We start from the raw sequence: 16,067 nt of genomic DNA on the forward strand, positions 1-16,067 counted from the left end.
GTGTGTCAAATTGGCTGGGCCATGATTCTCAGTGTTTTGGCAGTTGTATAATGTTGTTATCATTTCCCTGTTGAAATCTGATATGTGATCACGCCCATGATGGAATCTGTTGAGTGGTACCAGCAGGGGTGGGACCTGCAGTAGCTCACCACCCCCTGCCCCAGCCTTCATCCCTCTGCCTTCCGCCACCTACTTCTTTCCTGTTCGCCTTGCAAAGGTTGTTGACTTGTTCTGGATCCAGCAGCTGTCTCTTGTCTGACCTCTGGTTCTCGGGACTTGATCTAGCAGCTTACTTGTCCATCTTGGGATTCGTCAATCTTCATGGCCCGCGATCAAGAGTACTGCTCCCCAACCCCCCAATCTTGGGTTCACCATTCCCTGCAGCTACATGAATCAGGAGAAATCTTGCAGTCTTGCCTGCCGACCTTGGGGATTCCTCGGCCTTCACAGCCTGTGAGCAGGAGCCCTGCTCTTCAACCTGTTCATCCGGGGTTCATCAGCTTCTGCAGCTCCATGAATTGGGAAAGGCCTCTATCCTGATCCAAGGACTTGGGACTTTCCAACACTTACAATCACACGAGCTGTTTCCTTGATATAAATCTCTCTCTGTCTATATATATATCTATACTCTTGACTGGTTTTGCTTCTCCAGAGAACCCAGCCTAAGACAGTGACCCCCCGTGTTTCCGAGCAGAGCTGCATTCCACAGGGCTTTCGACGGCTGTGCTCTTTCAGAAGCAGATCACCAGGGCTTTCTTCTGGGGAGTCCAGGAGTGCACTCAGACGGCCAACCTTTCAGTTAGTAGCCAAGCACTTAAATGTTTACACAACCTGGGGACTCCTTATATTGAAAAGACTACCATTAATCAAGAAAGCTGACAATCAGAAACCAATGCAGCAAAACAGAAAACCAGTTTATGAGTTAATAGGTCAATGAGGAACTGACAAAGTTAAATGAGTGACATAGCAAGACATGTAAATTCCCTCCACAGACATAAACTTTGTACAACCTTGGCAATGTCCGGCTCAGAAGCGATGAAGTTGCAAAATCTGGTCATTGCACTTGGGCCGTCTAGCATGCCATCATCCATGTTGATATCCAGCACCTGGGCTCCCATTTCCACCTGCTCTTTGGCAACACTCAGTCCTTCCTGAGAGGGATATAAAAGGAAGAAGCATTAGGGCAGGGGGACTAGCAAAAGCAATCCCTGGTTGTCCCCCGCAGTCCTTTGAAATGATCTTAGACTAACTAATCTTAAAAGAGAAAACTACTGTCTATATTTCAAAGCCACGAAAAGTCTAAATCATCACTCATTTATTTAAAAAAAGAAATCTACATTTTATAACCTTAGAGTCATTTTGGTTCTTCCTTTACTCTTCAACTCTCGTTTTTCCCAGGGAGAACGTCTTAAATTTACAACTTTCCATTTTTGATCGCCTTCACCATTTGCCCTGGTCCTCCATATCCCATACTAAGATACTACAGTGACCTCCTAGCAAGGCTCCCTGACTCTGGGCCTTCTCTCCTCCCATCAGTCATCACAGATTAACCTGTCTTAAACATCTCATCCATCCCATCATTTCTCTATTCAGAATCCACCAAGGCTGTTTTCTGACCACAAAGACTCTGAACTCCTCAGCCTGGCATTCAAGGGCCACTGTGACCTGGTCCCATCTTCTTATCCAGCTGGACATCCCACTCCTCCCCTGCTGGGATCTCCATCCAGCCAAGCCCAGTTCCTAATGATTTTTGTAACAGCCCTGCCCAATTCCACCTCTGTGCCATTGATCATGTTGTCTCCTCTGCCTGAAATGCATTCCCCTTCCCTTCCACATTGTTTAAGGCCCAGCTCAAATCCAATCTCCTCCAACAAAGGTCCTTAGGGAAATCACTCAAAACTCATATAACTCTAGAGTTTGTTAAAACATAAAACATACAAAGCGTTCATTGCAGGCTGTTAACAGGAGTTACATGAAAAGAAATGTGAGTTGAAATGAATTTCTACAGGTTTTTATACTGGAAGGCTTTTCAAATGCTATAATGAATATAACATTAACATAATATAAATACATGTATATAAATATGTATGTATGTGTATATGCATATATGTATATGCACATACATACATATCTATATAAAATATATCCCTCTAAGAACAGGATATAAAATGCCACATTTCCCCCTTATGGCCATTTAAAGAATATCTTGTAGGACCAGGATCCCATAGAATGTATTTTGGAATAAATGCCCATTCCACAGTGATCTGCTGTCCTTAAACTCCTATAGCAATTATAATCATTATGCCATGGTTTATTACATTATCACTTCCTTGTGATTTCATGAGTATTCATTTATTCCTGCAATTAGATTTTAAGTTTTTGGAAGTCAAGAAAGTTCTAATGTATCTTCCACTGTCCCTTGAACAATGCTGGGAACAATATACATGTTCGATAATGCTTTCTAACTGAGTGGTACAACAGAGACCTTTTCTAACTCTTCATTGTACACTACATAGTGTAATGAAATAGCAAGAATAAAAGCAATAAAAGATGCTCAGTAGTTCTAATTTTTTCTTAGTCCAAGAAAACCAAGCAAAAATGTGTAGCAGTCCTTGTGATGGAACAGGCATGAGAAAGACCCTTTGGCAAATGCTGAAGGAAACACCACTTTTGGTGACCCAAGGTCACACAGTCAAAAAGGATCACAATTAAATTCAACAAATCGAAAAATGTTTCTCACTATCAGTAATGTGTTAAATACTATTAAAAAAAATAAAAGAAGTATAAGGCCCATTCCTGTTCTTAAAGGGTTAGTTGGGGGGATATGACAGTCATATATAAAACTATTCAGCACTGCCCCACAATGTGTGAGTCAAATGCCAGATATTACACAAGCCTTAAAGAAAGGAAAGGTCTCCACGGACTGAAACCAAAAAACCAAAACCAAGCCCATTGCCGCTGAGTCGATTCTGACTCATAGCGACCCTATAGGATAGAGCAGAACTGTCCCATAGGGTTTCCAAGGAACGCCTGGTGGATTCAAACTACTGACCTTTTGGTTAGTAGCCAAACTCTTAACCACTATACCACCAGGGTTTCCAGGGACTGAAACAGAGAAAGTGAAATCACGGGGCCACTGGGGGATGGACTGGAGGGAGCACAGAGGAGGCAGTGAGCAACAGGTTGAACAAGTCAAACGTCTGTAAAATAGAGATGCCAATACCTGACCTGCCTGTTTTACAGAATAACAGCCTAGAAGGGCTCTTAGAGGCCCACTCTTCTCAAACAGGCTCAGAGAGATGCAGTGACTTGTTTACAGATGTAAAAGCTATGCAAATAAGCAGGACTAGAACATTTTTCAGGGCAGTGCTCTTTCTACAGAGCCTGAGGGATCACTAAGTCACAGAAAACTAGAACCTAATGAGTCATTCCCACCTATTCCCTTCCTGTGTCTACTGCCTCCCCCCACTGTTTCTACTAGGCAGAGAGAGCAGAATGGCGAAGGGCATGGGTTTGTTAGACTTAGCTTCTACCATTTACTTGCAGTAAAATGGTAGGTGAGTAATTTGATCTCCCCAGGCCTCCATTTCCACAACTGTAAAATGTATAATAGTCCCTACCTCATGGCACTGAAAAGATTACATGAGCAATGATGTAAAGCATTTAGCACAGCGTCTAGCGTATGAGAAGACCTCAATAAATGGCGGTGTTCTTTTTAGTTGTTGTTAGGTGAAATCAAGTCAGTTCAGACTCACAGCGACCCTATGCACAAGAGAACAAAACACTGCCTGGTCCTGTGTCACCCTCACAATCATTGCTATGTTTGGGCCCACCACTGCGGCCACTGTGTCAATGCATCTCATTGAGGGTCTTGCGCTTTTTCACTGACGCTTTACCTTACGAGGCATGATGCCCTTCTCCAGGGACTGGTCCCTCTGGATAACATTTCCAAAGAAAGAGAGACAAAGTCTTCCCATCCTCGCATCCAGAGAGCACTCTGAGTGTACGTCTTCCAAAACTGACTGACTTGTACTTCTGGCAGTCCATGGTATATTCAATATTCGTCACCAACACCATAATTCAAATGCATCAATTCTTCTTCAGTCTTTCTTACTCTTTGCCCAGCTTTCCCATGAATATAAGGTGATTGAAAACCTCATGGCTTGGGTCAGGCGAACCTTAGTGCTCGAAGTAACATCTTTGCTTTTCAACTTTAAAGAGGTTTTTTGCAGCAGATTTGCCCAATGCAATACATCATCTGATTTCTTGACTGCTGCTGCCATGGGTGTTGACTGTGGATCCAAGTAAAATTCAATTCTTGATAACTTCAAACTTTTCTCCAGTTATCATGATGTTGCTTATTGGTCCAGTTGTGAGGGTTTCTGTTTTCTTTGTGTCGAGGTGCAATCCATACTGAAGGATGTAGGCTCTGATCTTCATCAGTAAGTGCTTCAAGTCCTCTTCACTTTCAACAAGCAACGTTGTGTCAACTGCATATGGCAGGTTGTTAATGAATCTTCCAACAATCTTGATGCCACATTCTTCTCCATGTAGTCCAGCTTCTCAGGTTATTTGCTCAGCATACAGATTGAATAAGTATGGTGAAAAACACACCCCTGATACATACCTTTCCTGGTTTTAAACCATGCAGTATCCCCTTGTTCTGTATGAACAGCTGCCTCTTGGTCTATGTACCCGTTCCTCATGAGCACGGTCAAGTGTTTTGGAATTTCCATTCTTCACAATGTTATACATAATTTGTTGTGATCCACACAGTCGAATGCCTTTGCATAGTCAATGAAACACAGATAAATATCTTCCTGGTATTCTCTGCTTTCAGCCATGATCCAACTGACATTGGCAATAATATCCCTTGTTCCAAGTTCTCTTCTGAATCTGGCTTGAATTTATGGCGGTTCCTGTCAATGTGCTGCTGCAACTGTTTCTGAATGATCTTCAGCAAAATTCTACTTGTGTATGATGTTGTTGCTGTTAGGTGCTGTCGAGTCAGTTCCGACTCATAGCGACCCTATACACAACAGAACGAAATGCTCCCTGGTCCTGAGCCATCCTTACAATCATTGTTATGCTTGAGCTCATTGTTGCAGCCACTCTGTCAATCCACCTCATTGAGGGTCTTCCTCTTTTCCACTGATCCTGTACTCTGCCAAGCATGATGTCCTTCTCCAGGGACTGATCCCTCCTGACAACATGTCCAAAGTATGTAAGACACAGTCTCCCCATTCTTGCTTCTAAGGAGCATTCTGATTGTACTTCTTCTAAGACAGATATGTTCATTCTTTCGGCAGTCCATGATACATTCAATATTCTTCACCAGCACCACAATTCAAAGGCGTCAATTATTCTTCAGTCTTCTTTATTCATTGTCCAGCTTTCACATGCATATGATGTGACTGAAAATACCATGGCTTGGGTCAGGTGCACCTTAGTCTTCAAGGTGACATCTTTGCTCTTCGACACTTTAAAGAGGTCTTTTGCAGCAGATTTACCCAATGCAATGCGTCTTTTGATTTCTTGACTGCTGCTTCCATGGCTGTTGATTGTGGATCCAAGTAAAGTGAAATCCCTGACAACTTCAATCTTTTCTCCGTTTATTATGATGTTGCTCATTGGTCCAGTTGTGAGGATTTTTGTTTTCTTTATGTTGAGGTACAATCCATACTGAAGGCTGTGGTCTTTGATCTTCATTAGTAAGTGCTTCAAGTCCTCTTCACTTCCAGCAAGCAAGGTCGTGTCATCTGCATAATGAGGGTTGTTAATGAATCTTCCTCCAATCCTGATACCCTGTTCTTCTTCATATAGTCCAGCTTCTCGTATTATTTGCTCAGCATACGGATTGAATAGGTATGGTGAAAGAATACAACCCTGACGCACACCTTTCCTGACTTTAAACCAATCAGTATCCCCTTGTTCTGCCCAAATAACTGCCTCTTGATCTATGTAAAGGTTCCTCATGAGCACACTTAAGTGTTCTGGAATTCCCATTCTTCACAATGTTATCCATAATTTGTTATGATCTACACAGTCGAATGCCTTTGCATAGTCAATAAAACACAGGTAAACATCCTTCTGGTATTCTCTGCTTTCAGCCAGGATCCATATGACATCAGCAATGATATCCCTGGTTCCAAGTCCTCTTCTGAAACTGCCCTGAATTTCTGGCAGCTCCCTGTCAATATACTGCAGCAGCCGTTTTGAATGATCTTCAGCAAAATTTTGCTTGCGTGTGATATTAATGATATTGTTCTATAATTTCCACATTCAGTTGGATCACCTTTCTTGGGAATAGGCATAAATATGGATCTCTTCCAGTCAGTTGGCCAGGAAGCTGTCTTCCAAATTTCTTGGCATAGATGAATGAGCACCTCCAGCACTGCATGTTTGCTGAAATGTCTCACTTGGTATTCTGTCAATTCGTGGAGTCTTGTTTTTCGCCAATGACTTCAGTGCAGCTTGGACTTCTTCCTTCAATACCATATTGCTTGATCATTTGCTACCTCCTGAAATGGTTGAACTGTCGACCAATTCTTTTTAGTATAGTGACTCTGTGTATTCCTTCCATCTTCTTTTGATTCTTCCTGCATTGTTCAATATTTTGCCCACGGAATCCTTCAAAATTGCAACTCAAGTCTTGAATTTTTTTCTTCAGTTCTTTCAGCTTGAGAAATGCCAAGTGTGTTCTTCCCTTTTGGTATTCTAACTCCAAGTCTTTGAACATTTCATTATAATACTTTACTCTGTCTTCTCAAGCCACCCTTTGAAATCTTCTGTTCTGCTCTTCTACTTCATCATTTCTTCCATTCACTTTAGCTACTGTACATTCAAGAGCAAGCTTCAGAGTCTCTTCTGACATCCATTTTGGTCTTTTCTTTCTTTCCTGTCTTTTTAATGACCTCTTGCCTTCTTCATGTATGATGTCTCTGATGTCATTCCACAACTTGTCTGGTATTCAGTCATTAGTGTTCAATGTGTCAAATCTATTCTTGAAATTGTCTCTAAATTCAGGTGGGATATGCTCAAGATCGTATTTTGGTTCTTGTGGACTTGTAAGTTTCTTCAGCTTCAACTTGAACTTGTATATGAGCAATTGATGGTCTGTTCTGCAATCAGTCTGGCCTTGCTCTAACTGATGATACTGACCTTTTCCATTGTCTCTTTTCACAGATGTTGATTTGATTCCTGTGTTTTCCATCTGGTGAGATCCACATGTACAGTTGCTGTTTATGTTGTTGAAAAAAGGTATTTGCAATGAATAAGTCGTTGGTCTTACAAAATTCTATTATGTGATTCCTAGTGTTGTTTCTATCACCAAGGCCATATTTTCCAACTACAGATGCTTCTTGTTTCCAACTTTTGCATTCCAATCACCAGTAATTACTACACCTCTTGATTGCATGTTTGATCAACTTCAGACTGCAGAAATTGGTAAAAATCTTCAATTTCCTCATCTTTGGCATTAGGGGTTGGTGCGTAAACAGTTGTATTTACTCGTCTTCCTTATAGGTGTATGGATATTATCCTACCACTGACAGCATTGTGCTTCAGGATTGATCTTGAAATGCTCTTTTTGACAATGAATGTGATGCCATTTCTCTTCAATTTGTCATTCCTGACATAGTAGACCATATGATTGACTGATTCGAAATGGCCAATACCAGTCCATTTCAGCTCACTAACGCCTAGGATATCAATGTTTATGCATTCCATTTCATTTTTGATGACTTCCAATTTTCCTAGATTCATACTTCATAAGTCCACATTCTGATTATTAATGGATATTTGCAGCTGCTTCTTCTCATTTTGAATCGTGCCACATCAGCAAATGAAGGCCCCGAAACTTTTACTCCATCCATATCATTAAGGTTGACTCTACTTTGAGGAAGCAGCTCTTCCCCAGTCATATTTTGAGTTTCTTCCAACCTGAGGGAAACCCTAGTGGTGTAGTGGTTGAGTGGTTTGGCTGCTAACCAAAACGTCGGCAGTTCGAATCTACCAGGCGCTCTTTGGAAACTCCACGGGGCAGTTTTACTCTGTCCTGTAGGGTCGCTATGAGTCGGAATCGACTCGATGGCAGTGGGTTTTGGTTCCAACCTGAGGGGAATGTCTACTGGCATTATATTAGACAGTGCTCCACTGCTACTCATAAGGTTTCACTGGCCAATTTTTCAGATGAGACCACCAGCCCCTTCCTCCTAGTTTTAGTCTGGAAGCTCAGCTGAAACCTGTTGACCGTGGATGATCTTGCTGGTATTTGAGATACCAAGGGCATAGCTTTCAGCATCACAGCAACATGCACGCTACCTCAGTACAATAAACTGAGAGAAGCGTGGGGCAATAAATGTTAGCTATTATTACTCCCACCTGTTTGCTTCTGCCTAAAATGCCCTCTGCTCTTTCTGTCAAATCCATTGCATCTCAGAACTGAAAGGGGACCATAATGGTCATAAGAAACAAAACGGTGTTTACACTGCAAATTGAAGAAGTCTCTAAAACTATGAAGGAGTCTCGGTGGTGCAACGATTAAGTGCTCCGCTGCTAACCAAAAGGTTGGCAGTTCGAACCCACATAGCAGCTCTTCGGGAGAAAGGTCTAGTAATCTGCTCCTGTAAGGATTACAGGCAAGAAAACCCTATAGGGCAGTTCTACTCTGTCACCTGGGATCGCCATGAGTTGAAATCGACTCAAGGGCACCCAACAACAACTACAACTACAAAGGGGCATTAGTATTTCAGAAGGGGCACACATGCACAAAGGCATGGCAGCAGAAGGAAGCCTCCTAGAATATTCAGAAAACAGACTAGGATGGGAAGGCAGTTTGGCACCTGAGTGGAGAGAAGAGAATAATGAGCTAAGGAGTCTGGATTCTATCTTATATGAAAATAAATAAATAAGCCACCCCAGGACAGGTGCTGAATGGTGCGGCACCATGATGGAAATACATGGCGGCACTGAGCAGTAGCAGGAACAAAGTGGACGAGGACTGACAAGGAAACAGGTCAGGAGCCTACAAGCATAGCAGGTTCTAATAACGTAACAGCAGAGGGCTGAGGAGGAAGATACACCTCTGGGGGATGCCATGAAGTAATAAGAAGCAAGTCATAAAGGGTGATAAATGGGACTTTTCCTTGTGATTAAAACTAAGTCTGCTTTAGTACTGGTGTCTGGAAGACCTAATTCCTAAAAGGTACAGAACCTTAAAGTGAGTACAGTTTGAGGATATCACAAATATCATTAAAGTCCAGACCAAATTCCTCTATTTTTAACTTTATGTTTACCTAAGACAAAGAAAACCTATCTGGATGTTCAGGGTATGCTCTTTTTGGATTAAATTTGACTCATCCACAGAGTGACCAAGTTTAAAAACACTATGGCTATCACATGACCTTTCCAAAGCAAGGGCTTCTTGCTTTCCTTTGTTTTTGTTTGCTTATTTTAGCCTAAATGAGTCCTAGTAGCACAGTGGTTAAAGTGCTCAGCTGCTAACCGAAAGGTTGGCAGTTCAAACCCACTAGCTGTGCCACAGGAGGAAGATGTGGCAGTCTGCTTCTATAAAATTTATGGCCCTGGAAACCCTATGGGACAGTTCTCTTCTGTAGTATAGGATCGTTATGAGTCAGAACCAACTGGACAGCAATGGGTTTGGTTTGTTTTTTTGGTATTTTAGCCAACTAACAGGTTCAATAATACCATTAACAGCTGACATTTGATGTAGTCACAAGGAATTGAACAGCAAGTTTCTTGGCCTTCCTTTTCCTTAAAAGGATTTGTGCGAAGCCAAAATGAAGGATATTCTCAAATTTTTAAGCTCATTTCACAATTAACAGGTATACCTAGAACTTGGATCCCTCCCATCTCATCCCACTTCATTCACCAAAGCAGTACTTCCTGAGAAATACTGACAATGGCAGCTTCCACTTTTCTAAGCCTCACCCCCCCCCCACCAGCCCAGCTTGCTCTGAGTACACTTTACCATTCTTCTCACTCTTCCCAGCAGCTCTGCTAATAACGCTATCAAAGGTAGCGCTGCTTCATTGACTTGCTGTCTAGCCAAAGACAGGGCAGATGCCTCAGGGGTCTTATTAAGATGCTCACGTCATAGTTTCCTGCCATGATGAGTTTAGCAAACTTCCTTGATCCTGCAACGTTACAGCGCTCTCCAATGTTAACAAAGTTGGTGTACGGTCCAATCCTGAAGGGCTCTAGACCTTAAAAGGAGAAGCATTTTGAAAAATTTCTGAAAATGCAAATGGATGACATGAAACAGACAGGAAACAAACATTTTCATGAAAAAGAAGCCCATCTGACCAGAGAGAAACCCAAGAACACTGTCTTCTTCCCTAGGGATATTCCAAAGATCATAGGAGACTATTTGTTGCACTTACAAGTACAACTAGAATTCTCACAAGAAGATTATTTCAGGGTTTTATCTTGGAAATTTTTTCTAAGATATTAGGAGAGGCAGTCTTGCTAAGTGGTTATAGTCAGGCTTAGGTTCAAATCCCTGCCCAGTTAGTTCCTTCAGCCTCTCTGAGCTGATAAAATAGACAGTAAAAGTTATTGTAAAAATGAAACTAGATAATGGTAATAAGTATAAAATTTTAAGCACCAGTAATCACAGTGGTGGTTGTTGTTAATAAATGAAAATGGCTTTTGAGTCCTTTGCCAGAGCATCAGTTGATGAAGAAACAGAGAGGAAGAAGGGAAAATTAATAAATATTTTTCTTATACAGTGAAAGCCATAAAAGCCAGAACCTCTGTAAGTGGAAACCTGTCAGAGAAGGAGAACTAAAATATTTTCCACTAAAAAGAATGATAGAAAAATGGTAAAACCGCACTCTGTCAAAGGCGGAAAACTTGTGAGATCCAGAAAAACCATGCAATCCCATTGAGTTCCAGTGCTCATAGGTTTCACTGTAAAATAAATTCCATTTGTATATAAAAATTTTATTATAAAATAATTATAAAACTATCCCAGAGCGTGTGTTCAATGGCTGAAAAGACTTGCTTTCCAGGGCTTCCTTTTCCTTTGGTACTGTTCCTCTTGGACCTACCCTTCCAAACCAGTCTCAGGGTATCTCTGTCCTTAGTCAGGCCCTGAGGTTCACAGCAAAGACAAGCAAGGATGGCAACACTTAAATGCTAAAGAGTTCCTAAGTGATGTTCTTAAAAACACTGCACACACAAAAAAACTTCTAATCTATTATGAATGGGAAGTATCCGATATAAAAACCATATTTCTCTCAAGTTTGTAACTTATAAAAGAGCATGTTTGATGTCACTCTTTTAAATCTGATCGAAGGTGATTTTTAAAGCAAGTAGAAATTGCAAACGAAATTCGAATTTTTTTAAAAAAAGGATTCTTTCATTCTTACACAAAAATCCTTAAAAAAAACTCCACATCTAAATGGTTCTCTACTTGTTTAATTTTGGCAAGCACTGAATTAATCATTAGTCCTGGGCTGAAGTCAAGGCACAACTTTGAGCTTTAGCAAAAAAAATTAACTTGCCTGCCAGGCCTCTCACCTCTCTCTGGTGAAGGTTACTTTCTCCCAGGGTTGGGAGGTAATCATCAATCATAAATCCTACTTCTCCTACCCACAACCCTTCTGGAGTGTAAAAAGAAAAGGTGAGCTTGAAGAGGTATGTTTTCTAACCCAACTTCACACTCACTCATGAAGAATCATTCTACATGATACGTTCTGAGTGAGAAAAGCAGACATTCCTTTTATTGTCACCTGTATTTTATTTCACTTTTCTTAGGATAACATAAGACACTAAAATATTTTAATTTAGAAGGATGGTAAATTCTAAGTCATTAGGGCACAAAACTCTCCATGTTACTTCTAAGTTCTCCAAGAATCTGTTTATACATTTTTTTTTTCTTGCTTAAAGATACCATCTAAGGATATTTCAATAAAGAACTGAAGGAAAAATTTAAAGTTATTTTTCTAACAGTGAGTATGATGAACTAGTCTCCTAATGTTCCTTATTTAAGCATCAAAACTCATACTGACAAAGTGTGGCAGCCTACCTCTCAGTTGTTGAGAACCAAACAGAATCATAAATACTACAACTCTTTGTAAAGCCCTAGACACATAACAAATGTAAGATTACAACATTATTTTGGAAGCAAAGAAATTTTTCTAGGAAAAAGCTGCTGCCATTGAAAAACATTGGGCCTTGGCAGTCTGGGATTCTCAATAACAGTAGCAAACTTGACAATTAAACCGTTAGGCTGTAGCCAGTGTTTTCAAAACAGTACACAATAGAGACAAGACCGCATGAGTTCTACTTCTCACCTGGCCAATGGCCTGCATACCTTCATTCCCCTCCCACTCCAAGAAAAACAAAGGGTTCTTTATTAGAATTCACTGAAGTGAGGAGAAAAAATGTGTATTCTTCTTTGTCTGAATAAACAAGTTGCTTGGCACAAAATCACTAACACTTAGAATAAACATACTAAATACATTCTACAAATTGTTTCTGAAGTCATAAAAACCACGTCTTTATGACTTACCAGACAGTAACATATGCCCTTCAAAAACAGTGGCAGGTGGAACCCTAGGCTTACAATTTTTCACAGCTTCAGCGATTTCCCTGAGTTGAAAGAGAAAACACGATACCCATTAACATCGAAGAAAATAAATTTAATTAAACTGATTTCCAGCTATGAAATTAAGCCTGTTTAACATAATTGTACACGTAATTATATACCTGGTTCCAAATGTGCAGCAGTAATTATGCCTTTTAGTTTTCTCAGTAATGCAGAAAATTAATCTATACGCTTTAATTTTTATGGATCTGCTCACCCTACTGCCCCAAAACTAGTATGTAGATATCAAAAGTAAAAACAGTATGTGTGTATGTGCGTGTGTATACAAATATATATACACATACACACACACACATAACATATATAATGTGTAGAGAGACATTTCCAAACCAATTCCTTTTTTAAGAAAGGAGGAAATAACCTTAAGAACAGAGAGATCAGTTGTGAGCCAAAGACAAGCTATATTCAGTTAGTCGTAGCTTTCAATGTTAGTTTTCAAATATTTAAAAAATTATATTTATCAAGAGTCTATTAAAACCCAAAACCAAACCCAGTGCCGTCAAGTCGATTCCGACTCACAGCGGCCCTATCGGACAGAGTAGAACTGCCCCATAGAGTTTCGAAGGAGCGCCTGGAGGGTTTGAACTGCTGACCCTTTGGTTAGCAGCTGTAGCACTTAACCACTATGCCCCCAGGGTTTCCAAGAGTCTATTACAGAAGTCAAAAGCAGTAAAATCTTAGGTAATTCAATACTGTCATTTTTTATACATATAAAAACAAAGCAGTGACACGGCTAGCTCGAAATTTGACTCTCAGTCACTCCGAGGGAAAAAAATATAAAATACAATCTACTCTACTGATTCCAATACTCCTATAAGGTACAAAGTCAAAAAGAATTAAACACATACTTAGATATGTTGTTATTTTCTGCTTCCTTCACTCACCCAAACACATTTTTTAAGCTATGACTGTGTGTCAGGCAAAGCAAAAACACTTCTCTTCATCTCAAGCCGCTTGCACGATTACTGTCTTTGTTTTCCAGGAGATGAGGTAACAGAAGCATGTATTTGTCCCCACAAGAAACATGAGCCTTCTCTCCTTGAGCATTAAAATATTACTCAGATATTTAAGGATGCAACATTATAATACAAATTTGCTTTAAAATATTCCAGAAGAAAAAAAGTTGAGAGATAGATAAAATAAAAATGGCAAAATGCTAAAAATTAGGAAAACTGTGTGACAGGCACATGGTGTTCATTTTATTATTCTTCTATTTTTTTCTTTGACATTTTCCATAACAAAGTATTTCAGAGGTGGTTATTACCTGATGTGATCTGGTGTTGTACCACAGCATCCACCAACGATATTGACCAAGCCATCCACAGCAAAGTCCTGCATTTAGAAAAAGAAAAAGCTTCAGAGAGTCCACCTCAATTCTAAACTCACCACTAACCATTCTGCAGGAAAAAGGTCTACTTTTCCTGAGTAACTAAGCTGACATTAAGAAGACAGCTAAACATACTTACCCCGGATATAAAGTTTTGACATGCCCTACATCTAAGGTTAAAAGCAGAAATGAGTTCCAATGAAATCCTTTATACTATTTCAAATGCAAGGGAGATTTATTTGCCTAACTGATCAGATCAAAGATTTTTTTCACCCATGTGTCAAGCTGAATGAATATGATCTGGATAATGCACTTTCAAATAATAAATCAAGTCAGTATTAAGTTTAAAATTTAAATTAATTACAATTTCCAAAAGTTAAAAATTCAGTTCCTCAGTTACACTAACCACATTTCAAGTGCTCGAGAGTTACATGTGGTACGCCTGCCATGCCAGGAGTGCAGGTCCAGAGTCTCACCACAGACTAGTGAGGAAAGGAAAAGACAACTGAGAGGGCAAGTCGAGACACTGAGAAGTCAAGGTATTGAAAAGATCATCTGCATAAGATACTGAAATTCTAAGAATTAAGTCAGAAACTATATAGGAAAGGATGTCAGTGAGTCAGAGCTACAAATTCAGGAAATGAGGAAGAGAGACCCAGGGTTTAGTGGATGAGTGCAATATGGAGGGGTGGTGGGCAGTATGGTCTAAAGAGCTAGGACTTAGAGAAGGGGAGGTTTATGTGAGAGAGGGAGGATGGTGGAGGTGGCAATGAGGAGCAAGCAGGACATCTACCCCACCTCCAGTAGTTTGGGAAGACTACACCACTTGGGAGACTCCAGAGGAAGCAATGCCTCAAAGCAGACCCAGTTTCAGTCACTTTGGGTTGGACCGCATTAGGAATTTCCCACCAGCCACTGGTGCCAATAGAGGTTAAGGATGTGGATAGCCAGCCCCTCCCTCTGCCTCCACCACCTTAATTCAGAATAGCTAAACTTTTATTTGCTTTATATGCACGGGGATTTCTTTGGGCAAAATTCTGCTCCTAAGCATTCTAAATCTAAAATTCCATTTTTCTAACTCTTAAGAAATCAAGTGAAAGAAGGATCCCTACCTTTAGGTGCACAGCCATCATTTGAGGAGTTTCATCATAGTCGCCAAAGGTATTGGGAAGACCTAACAAAGTACATTTCAACCACTATTAGAAATGACCTTAGCAAATAAACATCACATTTGCAAAGGCTTTAGCTTAAGACGTTAGGAAAATATTACGTTTATGAATACATTAATTTATTACATTCTATTTACTTGCAAAAATAAATTCTTTATACAGTGAACACAAATGTGACACACAAAACAAAAAAATCATACTAAGAAAATAAAAAAAAAGAAGAAAGCAAAGAATCACTACTATATGGGAGAGCGCCCCTTCCTATAATGGAAATTCCTTCCTGTTGCACAACTGTTTGGGGGTGGGAGGGAGGGTACTACATGTGCCCTGAAGGAACAAGCATCTGATACATTATTAAAAACAAAGTAACACTGGTCCCCTTTCAAATAAATATTCTCAAGCATGACTATCCAATTTCCTATTTTATTTATTATCCCCTTCTAGTTATCTTACTCCTGGTGGGAAAGAAATTTTATTGTCCATTAAAATGTATATATTTGGAGAAAGAAGGCTGGAAAATTATTTTTTAGCCCTAAGAATCTAAGCAGTGCTCAAAAACATTCACCAGGAAATCTAGTTAACCCAGATGAACTACCAACATTTAATTGGATGGTTTGAGACTTGTCTACAAATTACTTAGGAATTTCTACATACAGTAAACTACAAGTCCTATCTTTTAAAAAGGGAAAAAGTAACAACGCACAGGACTTTTCTTCTGCTCTTGTGCCAATAGAGTGGAAAGGAGAACAGGGCTCCCTTGCCTCTTCTCTGTACACGTCTTTGGCCACGTCCACATGGCGAGCGCTGTCACCAAAGGCAAGGCTCTGGTCAGTTATATGGCTAAGTGTCATTCCTTGAAGCTATGTCCAACTCTGAGACTTTCAGGCTAGTTCAACTATTCCTTTAATCTAGAAGGAAACACTGGTCTAGAGCTAAA

General features: G+C 40.2%; 1 protein-coding gene across 9 annotated transcripts in view; it reads right to left on the reverse strand.

Moving 5' to 3' along the window:
* Positions 1-16,067, reverse strand: part of MTR (5-methyltetrahydrofolate-homocysteine methyltransferase) — a 141,141-nt gene that overhangs the window by 74,381 nt on the left and 50,693 nt on the right. For all 9 annotated transcript variants that reach the window (XR_007515227.1, XR_007515228.1, XM_049867946.1 and 6 more), the window contains 5 exons: positions 15,074-15,135; positions 13,899-13,966; positions 12,539-12,618; positions 10,114-10,226; positions 1,011-1,151 (listed from right to left, as the gene is read on the reverse strand). Coding sequence is in view for 7 of the 9 variants with exons in the window: in XM_049867946.1 (XP_049723903.1) it covers positions 1,011-1,151; positions 10,114-10,226; positions 12,539-12,618; positions 13,899-13,966; positions 15,074-15,135 (464 nt within the window). In the remaining 2 variants the exon portion in view is untranslated. The remainder of the gene's footprint in view (positions 1-1,010; positions 1,152-10,113; positions 10,227-12,538; positions 12,619-13,898; positions 13,967-15,073; positions 15,136-16,067) is intronic.

The sequence above is a fragment of the Elephas maximus genome, chromosome 24 (assembly GCF_024166365.1).
Source record: "Elephas maximus indicus isolate mEleMax1 chromosome 24, mEleMax1 primary haplotype, whole genome shotgun sequence".
Taxonomy (NCBI): domain Eukaryota; kingdom Metazoa; phylum Chordata; class Mammalia; order Proboscidea; family Elephantidae; genus Elephas; species Elephas maximus.